This window comes from Musca autumnalis, unplaced genomic scaffold, assembly GCF_047663935.1.
Source record: "Musca autumnalis isolate F117 unplaced genomic scaffold, ASM4766393v1 scaffold_4, whole genome shotgun sequence".
Lineage (NCBI taxonomy): Eukaryota > Metazoa > Arthropoda > Insecta > Diptera > Muscidae > Musca > Musca autumnalis.
Genome location: NW_027411977.1, coordinates 211,407,861 through 211,423,311, shown reverse-complemented (window position 1 = coordinate 211,423,311; position 15,451 = coordinate 211,407,861). Strand labels below are relative to the sequence as shown.

Here is a 15,451-nt window from a genome sequence, read left to right as displayed (position 1 = left end):
CCGTTTATGAAAACACTCTATATTTGGGGGTGGACCTATTGAGGGGCCCTCTACGAAAAATTTATGAACCCTGCGGATATATGGAGGGCACCGTTAAATAGGGTATTGAGAGCACTTTAAGACTATATTTATTTCAATACATGATGATTGTAGAAATTTTGAAATATTGACCGTTTATGAAAACACTCTATATTTGGGGGTGGACCTATTGAGGGGCCCTCTACGAAAAATTTATGAACCCTGCGGATATATGGAGGGCACCGTTAAATAGGGTATTGAGAGCACTTTAAGACTATATTTATTTCAATACATGATGATTGTAGAAATTTTGAAATATTGACCGTTTATGAAAACACTCTATATTTGGGGAAAAATTTATGAACCCTGCGGATATATGGAGGGCACCGTTAAATAGGGTATTGAGAGCACTTTAAGACTATATTTATTTCAATACATGATGATTGTAGAAATTTTGAAATATTGACCGTTTATGAAAACACTCTATATTTGGGGGTGGACCTATTGAGGGGCCCTCTACGAAAAATTTATGAACCCTGCGGATATATGGAGGGCACCGTTAAATAGGGTATTGAGAGCACTTTAAGACTATATTTATTTCAATACATGATGATTGTAGAAATTTTGAAATATTGACCGTTTATGAAAACACTCTATATTTGGGGAAAAATTTATGAACCCTGCGGATATATGGAGGGCACCGTTAAATAGGGTATTGAGAGCACTTTAAGACTATATTTATTTCAATACATGATGATTGTAGAAATTTTGAAATATTGACCGTTTATGAAAACACTCTATATTTGGGGGTGGACCTATTGAGGGGCCCTCTACGAAAAATTTATGAACCCTGCGGATATATGGAGGGCACCGTTAAATAGGGTATTGAGAGCACTTTAAGACTATATTTATTTCAATACATGATGATTGTAGAAATTTTGAAATATTGACCGTTTATGAAAACACTCTATATTTGGGGAAAAATTTATGAACCCTGCGGATATATGGAGGGCACCGTTAAATAGGGTATTGAGAGCACTTTAAGACTATATTTATTTCAATACATGATGATTGTAGAAATTTTGAAATATTGACCGTTTATGAAAACACTCTATATTTGGGGGTGGACCTATTGAGGGGCCCTCTACGAAAAATTTATGAACCCTGCGGATATATGGAGGGCACCGTTAAATAGGGTATTGAGAGCACTTTAAGACTATATTTATTTCAATACATGATGATTGTAGAAATTTTGAAATATTGACCGTTTATGAAAACACTCTATATTTGGGGAAAAATTTATGAACCCTGCGGATATATGGAGGGCACCGTTAAATAGGGTATTGAGAGCACTTTAAGACTATATTTATTTCAATACATGATGATTGTAGAAATTTTGAAATATTGACCGTTTATGAAAACACTCTATATTTGGGGGTGGACCTATTGAGGGGCCCTCTACGAAAAATTTATGAACCCTGCGGATATATGGAGGGCACCGTTAAATAGGGTATTGAGAGCACTTTAAGACTATATTTATTTCAATACATGATGATTGTAGAAATTTTGAAATATTGACCGTTTATGAAAACACTCTATATTTGGGGAAAAATTTATGAACCCTGCGGATATATGGAGGGCACCGTTAAATAGGGTATTGAGAGCACTTTAAGACTATATTTATTTCAATACATGATGATTGTAGAAATTTTGAAATATTGACCGTTTATGAAAACACTCTATATTTGGGGAAAAATTTATGAACCCTGCGGATATATGGAGGGCACCGTTAAATAGGGTATTGAGAGCACTTTAAGACTATATTTATTTCAATACATGATGATTGTAGAAATTTTGAAATATTGACCGTTTATGAAAACACTCTATATTTGGGGGTGGACCTATTGAGGGGCCCTCTACGAAAAATTTATGAACCCTGCGGATATATGGAGGGCACCGTTAAATAGGGTATTGAGAGCACTTTAAGACTATATTTATTTCAATACATGATGATTGTAGAAATTTTGAAATATTGACCGTTTATGAAAACACTCTATATTTGGGGAAAAATTTATGAACCCTGCGGATATATGGAGGGCACCGTTAAATAGGGTATTGAGAGCACTTTAAGACTATATTTATTTCAATACATGATGATTGTAGAAATTTTGAAATATTGACCGTTTATGAAAACACTCTATATTTGGGGGTTCACCTATTGAGGGGCCCTCTAGGAAAAATTTATGAACCCTGCGGATATATGGAGGGCACCGTTAAATAGGGTATTGAGAGCACTATAAGACTATATTTATTTCAATACATGATGATACTTCGAGCTGACGATTGATGTTTGGGTATAAAAAGTTTCTTGTTGAAGAAGTTATTGAAAAATAACTTCGGTGGAGAATATCCACAAACAAGAAACAAGGGAACTGATGAGATCCAGTGGCGTGGATCGAAACTATAGTATTCCCTGCCTTACCCCTTGGCGAACAATGCCAAATCTTTTCCACTAATAAAATAGTTGTTTTAAAATATTAAAACAACAACAATGGGATTAAGCCAGACTATTTTGAAAAAAAAAAAAACAAAATTGCAAACGCTATCCCAATAAAAAAACGCCACAATGCTTCAGAAATATTTTTTTAATAAACATGGATTTTTTAAAGAAATATTTTTTTAATAAACGTGGATTATTTTAAAAATATTTATAAATTAAACAAAAAATAAAACATTTTTTTTAAATAAACGTGGATTTCAAAGAAAAAAATAAACTTGGATTTAAAAAAAAAAAAAAATTCAATAAACGTGAATTTTTTAAATTAAAGGTGGATTTTTTAAAAAAATATTTTTAAATAAACGTGGATTTAAAAAAAAAAATAATTTTTAAATAAACGTGGATTTAAAAAAAATAATTTTTAAATAAACGTGGATTTTTAAAAAAAATAATTTTTCAATGAACGTGGATTTTTTAAAAAAAGTTTTTCAAGAAACGTGGATTTTTTTAAAAAAATATTTTTTCAATATTTTAAATTTTTTTTTTCAATTTTTTAAAAAAATATTTTTTCAATAAACGTGAATTTAAAAAAAAAATAATTTTTCAATGAACGTGGATTTTTTAAAAAAGTTTTTCAAGAAACGTGGATTTTTTTAAAAAAATATGTTTTCAATTTTTTAAAAAAAAATTTTTCAATTTTTTAAAAAAATATTTTTTCAATAAACGTGGATTTAAAAAAAAATATTTTTTCAATAAACGCGAATTTTTTTTAAAAAAAAAATATTTTTTCAAAAAACTTGGATTCTAGAAACTTGTATTTATATTTTTTCAAGAAAATTGCATTTAAAAAAAATTTTTTTCAAGAAACTTGTTTTTTTTTAATATATTTTTTAAGAAACAGACTTTTAAAAAATAAATGTTAAGAAACGTGGATTTTTAAAAAATGTTTTTCAATTCTGGATGTTTTTTGTAAATAATTTTTTTTCAATTACATTTTTCAATCGAGTATTTAAAAAAAAAAAATATTTTTACAATCGTGGATTTTTTAATGAAGTATTTTTATCAAATGTCGACTTTTTGAAAAAGATATTTTTTCAATCGTGGAATTTTTAAAAAATATTTTTATCAATTGTCAATTTAAAAAATTAAATTCTTTTATCGTGGATTTTTTAAAAAATATTTTTTCAATCGTTGATTTTTCTAAAATATTATTGTCAATCTTGGATTTTTTAAAAATATTGTTTTAATCGTAGATTTTTTTTAAATATTTTTTCAAAAGCCTATTTTTATTTACTTTTTATTTATTTATTTTTAGTGAATTTAAAAAGAATCAAAACCATTTTTTGGCAAATATTTTTTAACAAATTTTTATAAAAAATATTTTTGTTTTAAATTGATTTAAAAATTTTATTTTCGAGGTGATTTTTTTTAAAAGCGCATAATTTTTACATCGTGCTCTTTTAAATTTTTTTTATTTCAAATATTTTTTTCAAATTCCAATTTTTTCAAATATTTCTTGTTTCAAAGCCAATATATATTTTTTAAGTGATTTTTTTGAATTTCTCTTTTTCAAAGCGATTTAAAAAAAACGTGAATATTTTAAAAAATATGTTTTTAATATTTTTTTAAAAAATATAATTTTTACAAAGTTCTTTTTAAAAAAATATTTTTTAAAGCGAATTTTTATAAATGTTTTTTCAAAATCCATTTTTTTAAATATGTTTTGCAAAGTCAACTTATATATTATATTTTTTAAGTGATTTTTTTAAAAAAGTATTTCTTTTTTAAAGTGATTTAGAAAATATTTCTTAAGGTGAATATTTTAAAACATATTTTTTTAAATACTTTTTGTTATTCAAACGTAGACTTTAAAAAAATGTCTAATGTCAATTTCTATAAAAAAAATATTTTTTCCAATGTGAATATTTTAAATTTTTTTTTCAAACAGAATTAAAAAAAAAATCTTTAATTATTTTTTAAAGTTTTTTCTTTATTTTTTTTTTTTTTGCAAAACGTGGATTTTTTAAAAAAAACATGTTTTTTGTAAGGGCGATTTTGTTAAAAATAATTTCGAATTAAAGCCAAAGACGACTTACCACTTCCGTTTCTCCAATTCTCCAGCCAACACCATAATGCTGTGATAAATGTACTATCCATTTGGCTTCTGTGGTACGTTGCAAACATAGGCCACATTGTATGGGTCCAGAGCCAGGCTTACTTTCCGCTGTTAGAACCTCATCCGTATCCAGCTGTTCACGTTTGGTAACAAGCAATAAACGCCAATTGAATTGATTTTCTGCTGTCAATATTCGTGGTCTACCAAATTTTTTAACCGATGAAGTTGTTGCAGAATCATTTTCCGGATTTTGTGCAGGTGTTTTTGGTTCTGGTGTACTTTGTGAAACGCTAACATCAAGATCGGTAAGAATTTTCTTTTTTCTTCCACGGTTTCCCTTGGGCTTGGGTGTAGAAAACGAAGGATCTTCTTCTGTTGGAACAAGTTCCTCATTTGCCGCCAATTGTTGATGATTTTCAGAATTTTGTGCAGGTGTTTTGGGTTCTGCGTTGCTGCTTTGTGAAACACCATCAAGATCGATAAGAATTTTCTTTTTTCTTCCACGTTTTCCCTTGGGCTTGGGTGTGGATAACGATGAATCCTCTCCAGTTGGTTCAAGTAGATTTTTATTGGTTAGAGTTTTAATGGGAGTATCGCTATCTATCTCCTCATCTGCCGCCATTGGCTGATGTTTGGTCTTGTATCGATTTGAGGAGGAATAGTTGTCGTTATTCTGCGCAGGTGTTTTTGTTTCATCATTTTGACCAGGAATGTCAGTGTCGTGCTGCTCCATTTTCTTTAAACGCCGCTTTCTTTTTGACGGCAAAGGCACAAGAAGATCATCTGTCTCTTCCAAATGGTTTAGGCTTGTTGTATCCAGGTTTATGTCTGATTTCTCTTCTGCCTTGTCTTGTGCAGTAGCTACTTTGGATTTACGTTTTCCTCTCTTACTTGCAGATGCATGTGACATATGATTGTCCTCTTCTTGTGATTCGGAAATCGCAGCCTTTGCATTTTGCTTTGCTGCTGTTGTGGTTTCCACTTTGGAATCCGTATCAAAATCACTTGATATTAAACGCCTTCGGGGCCGTTTTGTTCTTTTACCAATTGTGACAGGTGTATCGGAATCGGTTTCAGTTAATTTATTAGCCTTTAATTGCTCTAGCTTTTCACCTAACTTTTCTTGGTTAGAACTCTCTTGCGGCCCATTGGAAGTAGGTTTTGTAGCATCCCCACTGCCCAATTTCTTTTTCTTGGCACTTTTGGCATCCTTATGACTATCGATCACAGTTTTCAAAGACCTTTTACTTCTCTTACTTTCCTTTTCCTTCAAGTCCTTCTCCTCCTCCTCCGCTTCTTCCTCTTCCTCATCATTGGCAGGTGAGCTATCATCGGTTATATCAGTCTCATCTATTGATTTCTTTTGGACATCCCAACGTTTTTTCAAAGGTACTGAACGTTGACGCTGCCGTCCCGCTGCTCGATCTTTTATGGACGTTGGTGAAATGGCCTTACCAGTTGTAAGCCAATTTTTCAAAGTACCACCCTTGGTGGTGGCTGCCTTAATGGGTGATTTCTTTTCTTGGACATCAATTGATAACATATCAGGTGTCTTACTTCCAAGGGATGAGGAATTATCTTCAAAACCCAAGAAATCACTGGCACCACAACAAGCTTCAGGGTCTTCCTGCTCCTCTTGCTCTCCGTCATAGCCATTTGCTGTGATATCAAAATCTCGATCATCATCCTCCTCCGAATCACTGGCAATTTTATGAGATTTTTTAATATCGTCCAAAGTTTTACGTAACTTCTTTCGGGGACTTCCCGCAAGGCGTGCGGATTTTTTGCTGCTTCTGTGTTCGGTGTTGCTGTCATGGCAAGAGTCACTAATCTCCACTGAAGATGATAAGGCAATAATGTCGCTAGATTTGGAGAGTAGCCTGGTTCTTTTCAATGGGCAGGAAGAGCTCCTGGTTTTTAGTTTATCAAAGGAAGTTTGTGCTTCCTCCGCATTCTTGGAAGAATATCTGGTCCGTTTGCTTACTATAACATGTTCATCTTTGTCTTGTGGAATTATAGCATCCTTGGTGTTGTCATCCAAAACTTTGGGTTCTTTATTTTGTAGTGACTCCTGGCTAATATCTGTGGCTTTGGAGGAGTGCCTTGTTCTTCTACTACTACTTTGTACTTGATTTTCCTTGTCTTTTGTGGGACTATCATCTAGTGAATGTGATTCTTTTGCCTCAGTGCCTAAAGGTATGCTTTGAATTTTAGCAGCTTTCAAATTTCCATCGCTTTCCATTACTTTGCCTTCCGAACATTTTGCAGATTTACCCGCTTTGTCGCTGCTTTCATTTATGTTATACAAACCCAACCTGGTGGATCTCCGACGACTTATTGGACAGGGTGATTCCGCTGGAGGGGCTCCATGATTTTCTGATGGAATATCTTCTCTTCCAGTAGCATTTTTAAATTCCCCTTCAGATTTGTGCCTCTTCCGTTGGGGAGTGTTTTCTGCATCGGGTGGTGTTATTAGATCGCTTAATTTTTTGACATTAATGGTGGAAATGGTGGGCTTTTCCTTGGTTTCAGTTCCTTTGCTTGCCTCTCCTGATCCTTCCGCTTTTGGTTCCTCTGGTTTCTTAATTTTATTTAGCAAATCTCTGATACCCTTTATTTGTTCCAATTTGGACATTTGATTTGTTGGTCTTTTGAAGGGAATTTTTGGTGGTGGTGTTGCCTGTTCCCTTGGTGGATTCTTGACAATATCTATAAGGGAAACATGGGCTATTCTTAACTCTTTGGGTAGAGATTTGCTGGGTGTAGATGACGATTGGGTTTCTGCGGTAACTTTGCCTTCATCCAAAGGTTTCTGTCTTTCTGCAACTGTTTTGGGAGTTTCATGGGATTTTTTGGTCTTCAATTTGTTATTCTTTAGAGAGGTGTTGGTGTCCTCCTTTCCTTTTTCCTTCAATTTTGATTTTTTGCCGGCTCTACCTTCTGAACGTTTGAAGTTGGAGTTTTTGTTGGACATCAGTGGACTTTCTTCTTTATTCTTGTTGGCACTGGAATTGCTAGTCTCTTGGGAGGCTTTCTCGATTATCTCTCTTGCTGCTTTTGTCATTTCCTCCTCATTTGAAGTTGAAGAGTTTTCTATGGGATTTTCAGAGCTTAAATGTTCACCTTGGGATTTTTGAGGATGTTTTTCCTCATTTCCTGTTGCATGCTTAGATTCCTTAGGGCTTTCATCGAAGTTAAGATTTGAAGGTTGATTTGTTTTGCCCTCAACATTAACTTTATTATCATCACTTCCAACATTCGTCTCGGGAGTGGAATTCTGTTGTAAAATTTCTTGATGTTCAACTGTTGTTGTTGTTATTTTGTCAAACGCAATTGCTTTTCCTGAAGCAAATAACTCATTCTTGGATTCCTCAGAAACCTTTTCTGCCACCTGCGAAGTATCTCCAGAGTCCCCTGCTTGGGATGAAGGCACATTTTTAGAAGGTTCTTTAGGTGATTCTTTTTGTTTCCTTTGAGTCTCTACATCATCTTGAGAAGTTGAACAAACGTTTTCTTTCTTTTCCGAAGTGCCATCCTTGGATGCTTCCGTTGACTTCAAAACTTCAGCTTCTGAATTTCCGATGGATTCATTGGATTTTGTTGGACTTTTTCCTACATTAGAGCCTTTAGCCAGTGATGAAATCTGCCTATCTACGAAAGATTTATGGGCACCAAACGATTTTGCAGCTGCAGAACCGTCTGAATGCGTTGCTTCCATGGAAACCTTTGATGTAATATGGTCCGCAGAAAGATCTTTCAAGGCATTGGAATTTCCGGGAGTTTTATTCTCTTCAATTTCCTTACATATAACTGGAGTTGCAGCATCAAGATCAGCAGTAACATTAAAGGTTTTATTATCCAGACGATCATCTTCCTTTGAAATGCTAGCACCTCTTGTAACCTGTTCAGATAGGGAGTGGTTACTTATTGGACCAACTGCCAGTATGTTCTTGGATATATCTGCCGCCCCTAGATGTTCTGCTTGCTTGTCTGAGGTTTGAGTTTCCACTTTATTATCACCTTGGCCTATCTTCGATCTGGAATCTGCAACTAATTCCACCTTTGAGGATGTCAATAAATGGTCTATTTCATTCACTTTCTTGGGAGCAGAAGAAGTGGATGTTCCACTAGATTCAGTGGAGTCCGCAGAAAGAACTGATGAACTACCTTCATTTGACTTGGCTTCATTCAAATTTTTGATCTTCCCCAAATTAGAGGTATCTTCTGTAGAATTTGCTATTTCTTGGTGATTCTCTTTAGATGGAAAAGGTGCCTCCTTCCGCGTGCTAATTATTGAAGCATCTTCTTTGGCATTTTCATTCGGTATAGTCTCATTCTCTAACCGTACCCTCGTAGAGTCCGAAGAATGGGAAGATATTTCTGTTGGATTTGACACTTGTTCCTTAGACTTGTGCTTCGTCGTCACGGCTTCATTTTCTTCTGCTTTCTCCTTGACTTCCAAAGCTGAAGAAATTTTACTTGGCTTTGTCGTTTGTTCCTTCGCCAGTTTCTTTTCTTCTATCGCTTCTCCTACCTTTTTCTTTGTTATGGCTTCATTCTCTACCGCTTTCTTTTTGTCATCCAAAAAAGTTTCTGCTTCTTTATGCAAAACTTCTTTGTTAGATGTGGGTGTGGCCCTTGTTGTCGCTCCAACATTATCTTCTTTTGTTTTCTTTGCTCCGCCCGCCGTTGCCAGGGGCTTACTACGCTGTACCAAATTTATTTTACCCTTTTTAAAACGAGATATTCTTTTGGAAACAACTGTTTCACCGGCTTTGGGTTTATCCTCCTCAGTGTTAGGTGGTTTTACTTCTTCCCTATTAGTAGAGGCTTTGTTATCTGTTTCTGGTTCTTTGGTTTCTTGCACCTTTACACTGGTCTCTGAGGACAATGATGGTTCAATAGGCTTCAGTTTTTCTGCGTCTGCAACGTCTTTAGTGTTGGCCTCACTTTCAGAACCACTTTCGTTATTTGAAGATGTCTTCAAAATAGGCTTCAGATTTTTTGATGTAGCTCCCGCGGCTTTAGTTATTGAATCATTTGAAGATTCTTTAAAAATGGGCTTAAGATTTGTTGGTGGGACTCCCACAGCTTTAGTTATTGAATCATTTGAAGCTTCTTTCAAAATAGGCTTGAGATTTGTTGGTGGGTCTGCCGTACCTGTGGATTTTGCGTCACCACCTGCAGCAATTGCATCATCCGTCGTGGTAGCTTCCTTCAAAACAGACATGAAATTGGAAAATCTGCTTTTAAAACCTTTCATGTAGCTTTGATATTGGTCCGCAGCATTCACAGGAGTTGTTGCTTCGGGGTTTATGGTGGTTGGAACTGAAGTTTCAGTTTCCATTGGTCCTGGGGCCAGTTTATTTCCTTCTAAAGATCCCAGTGTAGTTTGGCCACATTCTTCTGAGGTAGACAACGTGTTCTTTGGGATAATTCGGTCACTATTCATGGGGACACTTGAAGAAGGTTGAACTTCCATTGAATCAGTTGTAATATTTTCTTGGCTAAGTTCTTTGGAATCATTTGATCTTACGTCCTTGATAGTGGGAAATATAGATATTTGTTGTCCTTGGTTATATTCTTTGGAATTACTTGCTAATACATCCTTGACGGTGGGGATTATAGAGGTCTCATCTGCAGAATTGATTTGTATTTCCTGGAATACCTCCTGACTTGACTTGTTCAGGTCAAAAACTTGTGGAACAGCAATTTGACCTTGGTTGATATTCAAATTCTCTCCTATTTGTTCCTCCTTAGATTTTGAAAAGACCTTCTTAATGGGCGATAGCTTAGAGGGTGATACAATTTTTATTTGTGGCCGCCTTTCTTTGGTGGCTTCTTTTAAAGGAGAAGGTTGGCTGCTTTGTAGCTTCTTGTTCGCCTCCAGATTTGATGCGGTTTCCATGAACTGCGGCAACATGTCATTATCCAGGAATATACTATTCGGATCCATTGACTGTTGGTCCCACAGTGATGTTGCATTTGTTTTTAAAATCTCATTATAATATTTATGATTTTTTCCCTGCATATCCTCCTCGGGCAACTCTCCCCTAAAATTACCACCACCACCCCCATTTTCATCAAAAGATTTCCTCAGAACATCCCGCCCTTTAGAACTTTCAATAATAATAGTATCCACCATGGGAATTTGATCACTTGGCATCGTTACAATTTTCCCAATATCCATAAAGGAATTTTTCCTCACCCTGCCACTAATGACATCCTCTGCACCCGGTGTGGTAAATTGCGATGTGGAAGAGTGACGTTTGCGGGGCGATGGAAATGGTATACGTAACGGTGATAAGTTCATGGCACATGAGGCATTTAAATTCAATTCTTCGGGTGACAATTCCAATTGGGTTTCCTCAGTAATGGGATTGCTTTGAGCCAGGGATGCAATAAAGTCAACAGCAGAGAAACTGGCTTCTTGTTCGTTGTCATCACCATCATCATCGTCAGTGGAGTCATCGATTATTTCAACTGCAGGTTTAAGATATTTGGTGGGAGTATAGGAAAGTTTTGAGGGGTATGGGGGAATTTCTGTTTTAATTTCAGTGACTGGTGAGGAGTTTAGTTCTTCGGGTTTGGCTAACAATGGGTTGTGGGGAAGTTGTTTTGTTGGCGAAGCTTGTGCAGTTGTTGATGTACCGGATGTGCTGGGCTTTTCCGTGTGATTAGCTGCCAAGGGTCTTGAGGAATCCTTTTTGACAATAAGATACACCTTTTGCCCAGGTATGGGTTTGGTAACTTGTTTATTTGGGGAAGTATCCCCACCTCGTATAGCATGAGTATCTGTTTTGTTACTCTGCTGTGTGGTTACGCCGCCTCCAGATTTATTCACCGCCCTCTGGGCAATAATCTTGGCCAAATCTGCAATCTTTTCCGGTGGCAATTGCAATTTGGAGGCATTTACAATGATTTTCTTGTTTTGCTTGGAGGAAATCAACACCATGCCTTGTTGGTTGGTGGTTTGAGTACTCAGGGTTTGCTGAGTGGCGGCTGGTGGGTTGGTTTGCTGAGAAGTTTTACCACCTTGAGAGTCATTAGTTTGTTGTTGCGTTGTGCCATTGTTTTCAGCGGCTGGAAAATCATCTGGATTTTCTTGTTTTATTACCACTTCTGGTATGGGTTTGTGGGGCCTTGCAAAGCGCTGTGGTGCTTTGGACAAACGCAAGGCTGTCAAATCAATCATTTCATCCTGGGACAGAACCTTGTTTTCCAAAACAATCAAAGAATTGGGGTTGTTTTGAGGTGCCAAAGACCCGGAGGATGATGTGGAGGGAGTTGCCACATGTTCATTTAGCATTGAAGGACTTTCCTGTGAAATACTGGAACTACTAGCGCCGCAATTGGCCACCATGTGATATGGCAAAGCATTTGTGGGCTCCACAGATATGTTGGGATTTTGTACCAACATTTGAAAGTAATTTTGATTCGGTGAGGGATAAGGCTTCTTAAAGGTATTAATGTTCGGCAGCGGGGCTTCCTTGGGAACATTTGCTGTGGGAAAGGGTGTTTTTAATGGTGATACATCTGGCACTACAATCCGATGCCTAGATGCTGCTGGAGATGATGTTGGAGTTGAAAAAGGGGTTGATGATGAAGATGATGACAGTGGTGTTGAGGTCTCACATTGTTTTACAATTGAAATTTGGGGATGTACAGGCTTTACCGAAGCCTTGGGTATGCCATCGTTTGTACCTGCAGCCTTACTATATATCATATCGTGCACCATTTCAAAGTTTGGAATTGGGTTATATGAGGGAGGAGGTTCTGCTATTGTTGTGGTTGGTGGTGTTGGAGGTTTTGTTTGGCTATCAAAATCCAATTTCCTTGCAATATCTTGTGGAGATTTTTGTGGTGTTTTTGGTTTGGTGGCCAACTTATTGTTTGGTGTTATTTCCGAGGAGGGTTCTTCGTGGCTTATATTCCCCATATGAGGTGACTGAAGCAAATTCTTGGTACTTTTGCCAGGATTTCTTAACATAAAATTAGGAGCAGTTGCGATGCCGCCGCCCGGTGGTTCAGTTGCCAGTGGATTTGAAGAACTATGAATCGTTGATTGAGGATTATATGCCTCTGCCATGTTAATGGGTGTTGAGTGTTGCTGTTGTGGCGGTAGAGCATGAGGATGTGTAAGTTGCGGTGGCGGTGTGCCATAATTTTTATTTGAATAGGTGTTGAGTGTGGGATATGACATGGACTTTTGTAGATGTATATTTGGTAAGCTGTGGGCTGGTGGTAAATATGGGCTATGATTTCCATGACGCTGACTATTATCCTGGAATGTAACACCCCATTGTTGTTGAAACTGTTGCTGTAGCTGCTGCTGTTGTTGTCTACTATTGTGTAGATGGAAATTGTTAGGTGGCGGCACACTCACATGTGCCGGAGTATACAGGGGAGGATTTGAGGTTGTATATCTATTAAAAGCCGATTCAAATCCTCCCTGGTTGTGTTGCGTAAAGTTTCTTGATTGATTTCCAGGAGCAGCAGCGGCAGCTGTAGATGTTGCAATGGCTGAAAAAGCCCCTCCACCAATTCCTGGCTTATGATATAAATTTGGTGTTGAACCTCCCCATTGATGGTCATGATGATTCATGGGATAATGCTGTTGCTGCTGCTGCCGATGCAAGGAGCCAGTATTATGAGCTGGTTTTGCATGATGTGGTGGTGGATTATTATTTAGAATTACTTTGACGGGTAACTTTTGAGCTTGATTATGACTCTTTTGTTGTTGTTGTTGCAAGTGGCCGCTAGACTTTTCATCTGAAACTTGTAAATGAAATTGTTTATTATTTTTAGTAGCTTTGGTTGATGATGGCGGTGTTGTTGCAGTAGTTGGTGGAATAGCTGGCGACGGCGGCGGTAGTGGTGGTGATGGTGTTCCACTCGAGGGCGGTTTTAGATGGGCATATTGCTTTTGTCCCTTTTCATTGATGAAAAATGCTGGAGGAGAAGCAGGCGGTGCTGAATTTTGTCTTTGCAAAAGCTTTTTATGTAACAAACTTTTAACATGTTTCATGCGTGACTCCGGGCTTAAATCATGCGTAGCTGTATGCTGCTGCATGTGCCTGTTAGTAGACATGTTGCAGGTGTTATCCGGAGCGGTAATGGTAATTTTTGGTGGTATTATAGGTTTAACGGTTATGGATTTGTCAACAGCTACAAAAAAGAACAAGCAAACAGAACAGAAGAAGAGAGAATTAGATACATACTTTTTTTAACATTTTACTAAAAGATAAACAAAAACGGGAGCATGTTCGATCATTAAGTTGGTATTACAATAAAGGTAAATATGTATGTAAAATTTTTAATTTGTTAAGAAAAAATTTATCTAATATTTTTTTAATTTAACATTGATAAAAATTATTATCAATAACTCTATTGTCAACTGTATAATTATTCTATTATTACATTTATTTTCTAATATTTGTTAACTCAACTTATTTCAAATAATATGGAAAAAAATTAATATCCATAAATATATATAAAATATTAATGTTATTATAAAAAATATCATTAAATTATTACTTAATTACTAGTTATTAACAGTATTTATAGTTATATTACAAAATATTTTTTAATTATTATAGCTTATAATTATTGACTTTATTATTATTTAAATTTTAATATTTTATTATGAAAAAATATTCTATTTTAATATTAAAATTGTTTTTTATTAAAATTATTTTAGTTCTTTATTAATATAATTTAATATTATTTTAGTTATATTATTTATTATACATCTATTTTAATAAAAATTATGTTAATACTAAAAAAATTTAATAATTTTATTTTATTATTAAAATTATTTTGTTTTTTAAGAATATTTTTTTTTTGTCTGATTACAATTATTTTATTTTATTATTACATTTTTTTAGCTGGAAAACACACTTCTTTTATTAACAATAAAAAGGTCGAATAAACTAAAACACCTATATTATTGATATATTTTATTTTATTATCGAAATTATTTTATATTATTATAAAAAATTGATTTATTTTTTAATTTAATTTTTAATTTTATTATAAGCATTATTTCATATTATTATTGAAATTATTTATTATTTAAAATTATTTTTTTATTATAAGTATTTATTTTATTATTGAAACTATTTAACTTAATTATAATAATTATTTTGTTTTATTATCAAAATTATGTTTATACCCTCAGCATTTATGCTAACGAGGGTATATACACTTTCATACGGGCAAAATGTGCCTCATCGAAATAATGGTTTTAGACCCCAAGTATGTTTGGACGAAATGTGTTTCAGACAATTTGGAGTCGATTGAGCAATGTCCGTCCGTCTGTCTGTCTGTATGGCTGGCACGATAACTCTCGAACGGATGAACCGATTCGGTTCAAATTTTGGCTTTCGTAATATTTTGCCCAAACTTAGTTTAAGTTCGAAGATGGGCTATATCGGTCCACTCCTTCCGGTACCTCCCACACAAAAGTTCGAAAAAGTTTGGAAAATTTGTGCGCACGATAACTCTTGAAGGAAGTAACCGATTTGGTCCACACTTTGCCCATCGTGAAATGTGTACAGACATAAATAAGGTTTCAATATGGACTCAGTCGGTTCACTCCTTCGGGTACCTCCCACACAAAATTTCGGAGAAGTTCAGTTTAGGGCCATCTCTCGAATCAGGTTGATTTTAGTTTTAGCAACTTGTATTCACTGCCCCCCATACGAGGGTACAAGTTTCATTAGGGGCAAGTCCATACTTCCTGAGAAAATAGCATGAAAGTTGCAAAAAACCCCTATGACACCGCGTTAGGTGGTTGGAGCGGAAGATAACTCTAGAAC

General features: G+C 35.3%; 1 protein-coding gene across 1 annotated transcript in view; it reads right to left on the bottom strand.

Annotated features, from left to right (window-relative positions):
• Nucleotides 1-15,451, bottom strand: part of LOC141404196 (uncharacterized) — a 55,772-nt gene that overhangs the window by 27,386 nt on the left and 12,935 nt on the right. Inside the window, exon 2 of the mRNA XM_073987560.1 lies at nucleotides 4,612-13,799. Within this exon, the coding sequence (XP_073843661.1) occupies nucleotides 4,612-13,799 (9,188 nt within the window). The remainder of the gene's footprint in view (nucleotides 1-4,611; nucleotides 13,800-15,451) is intronic.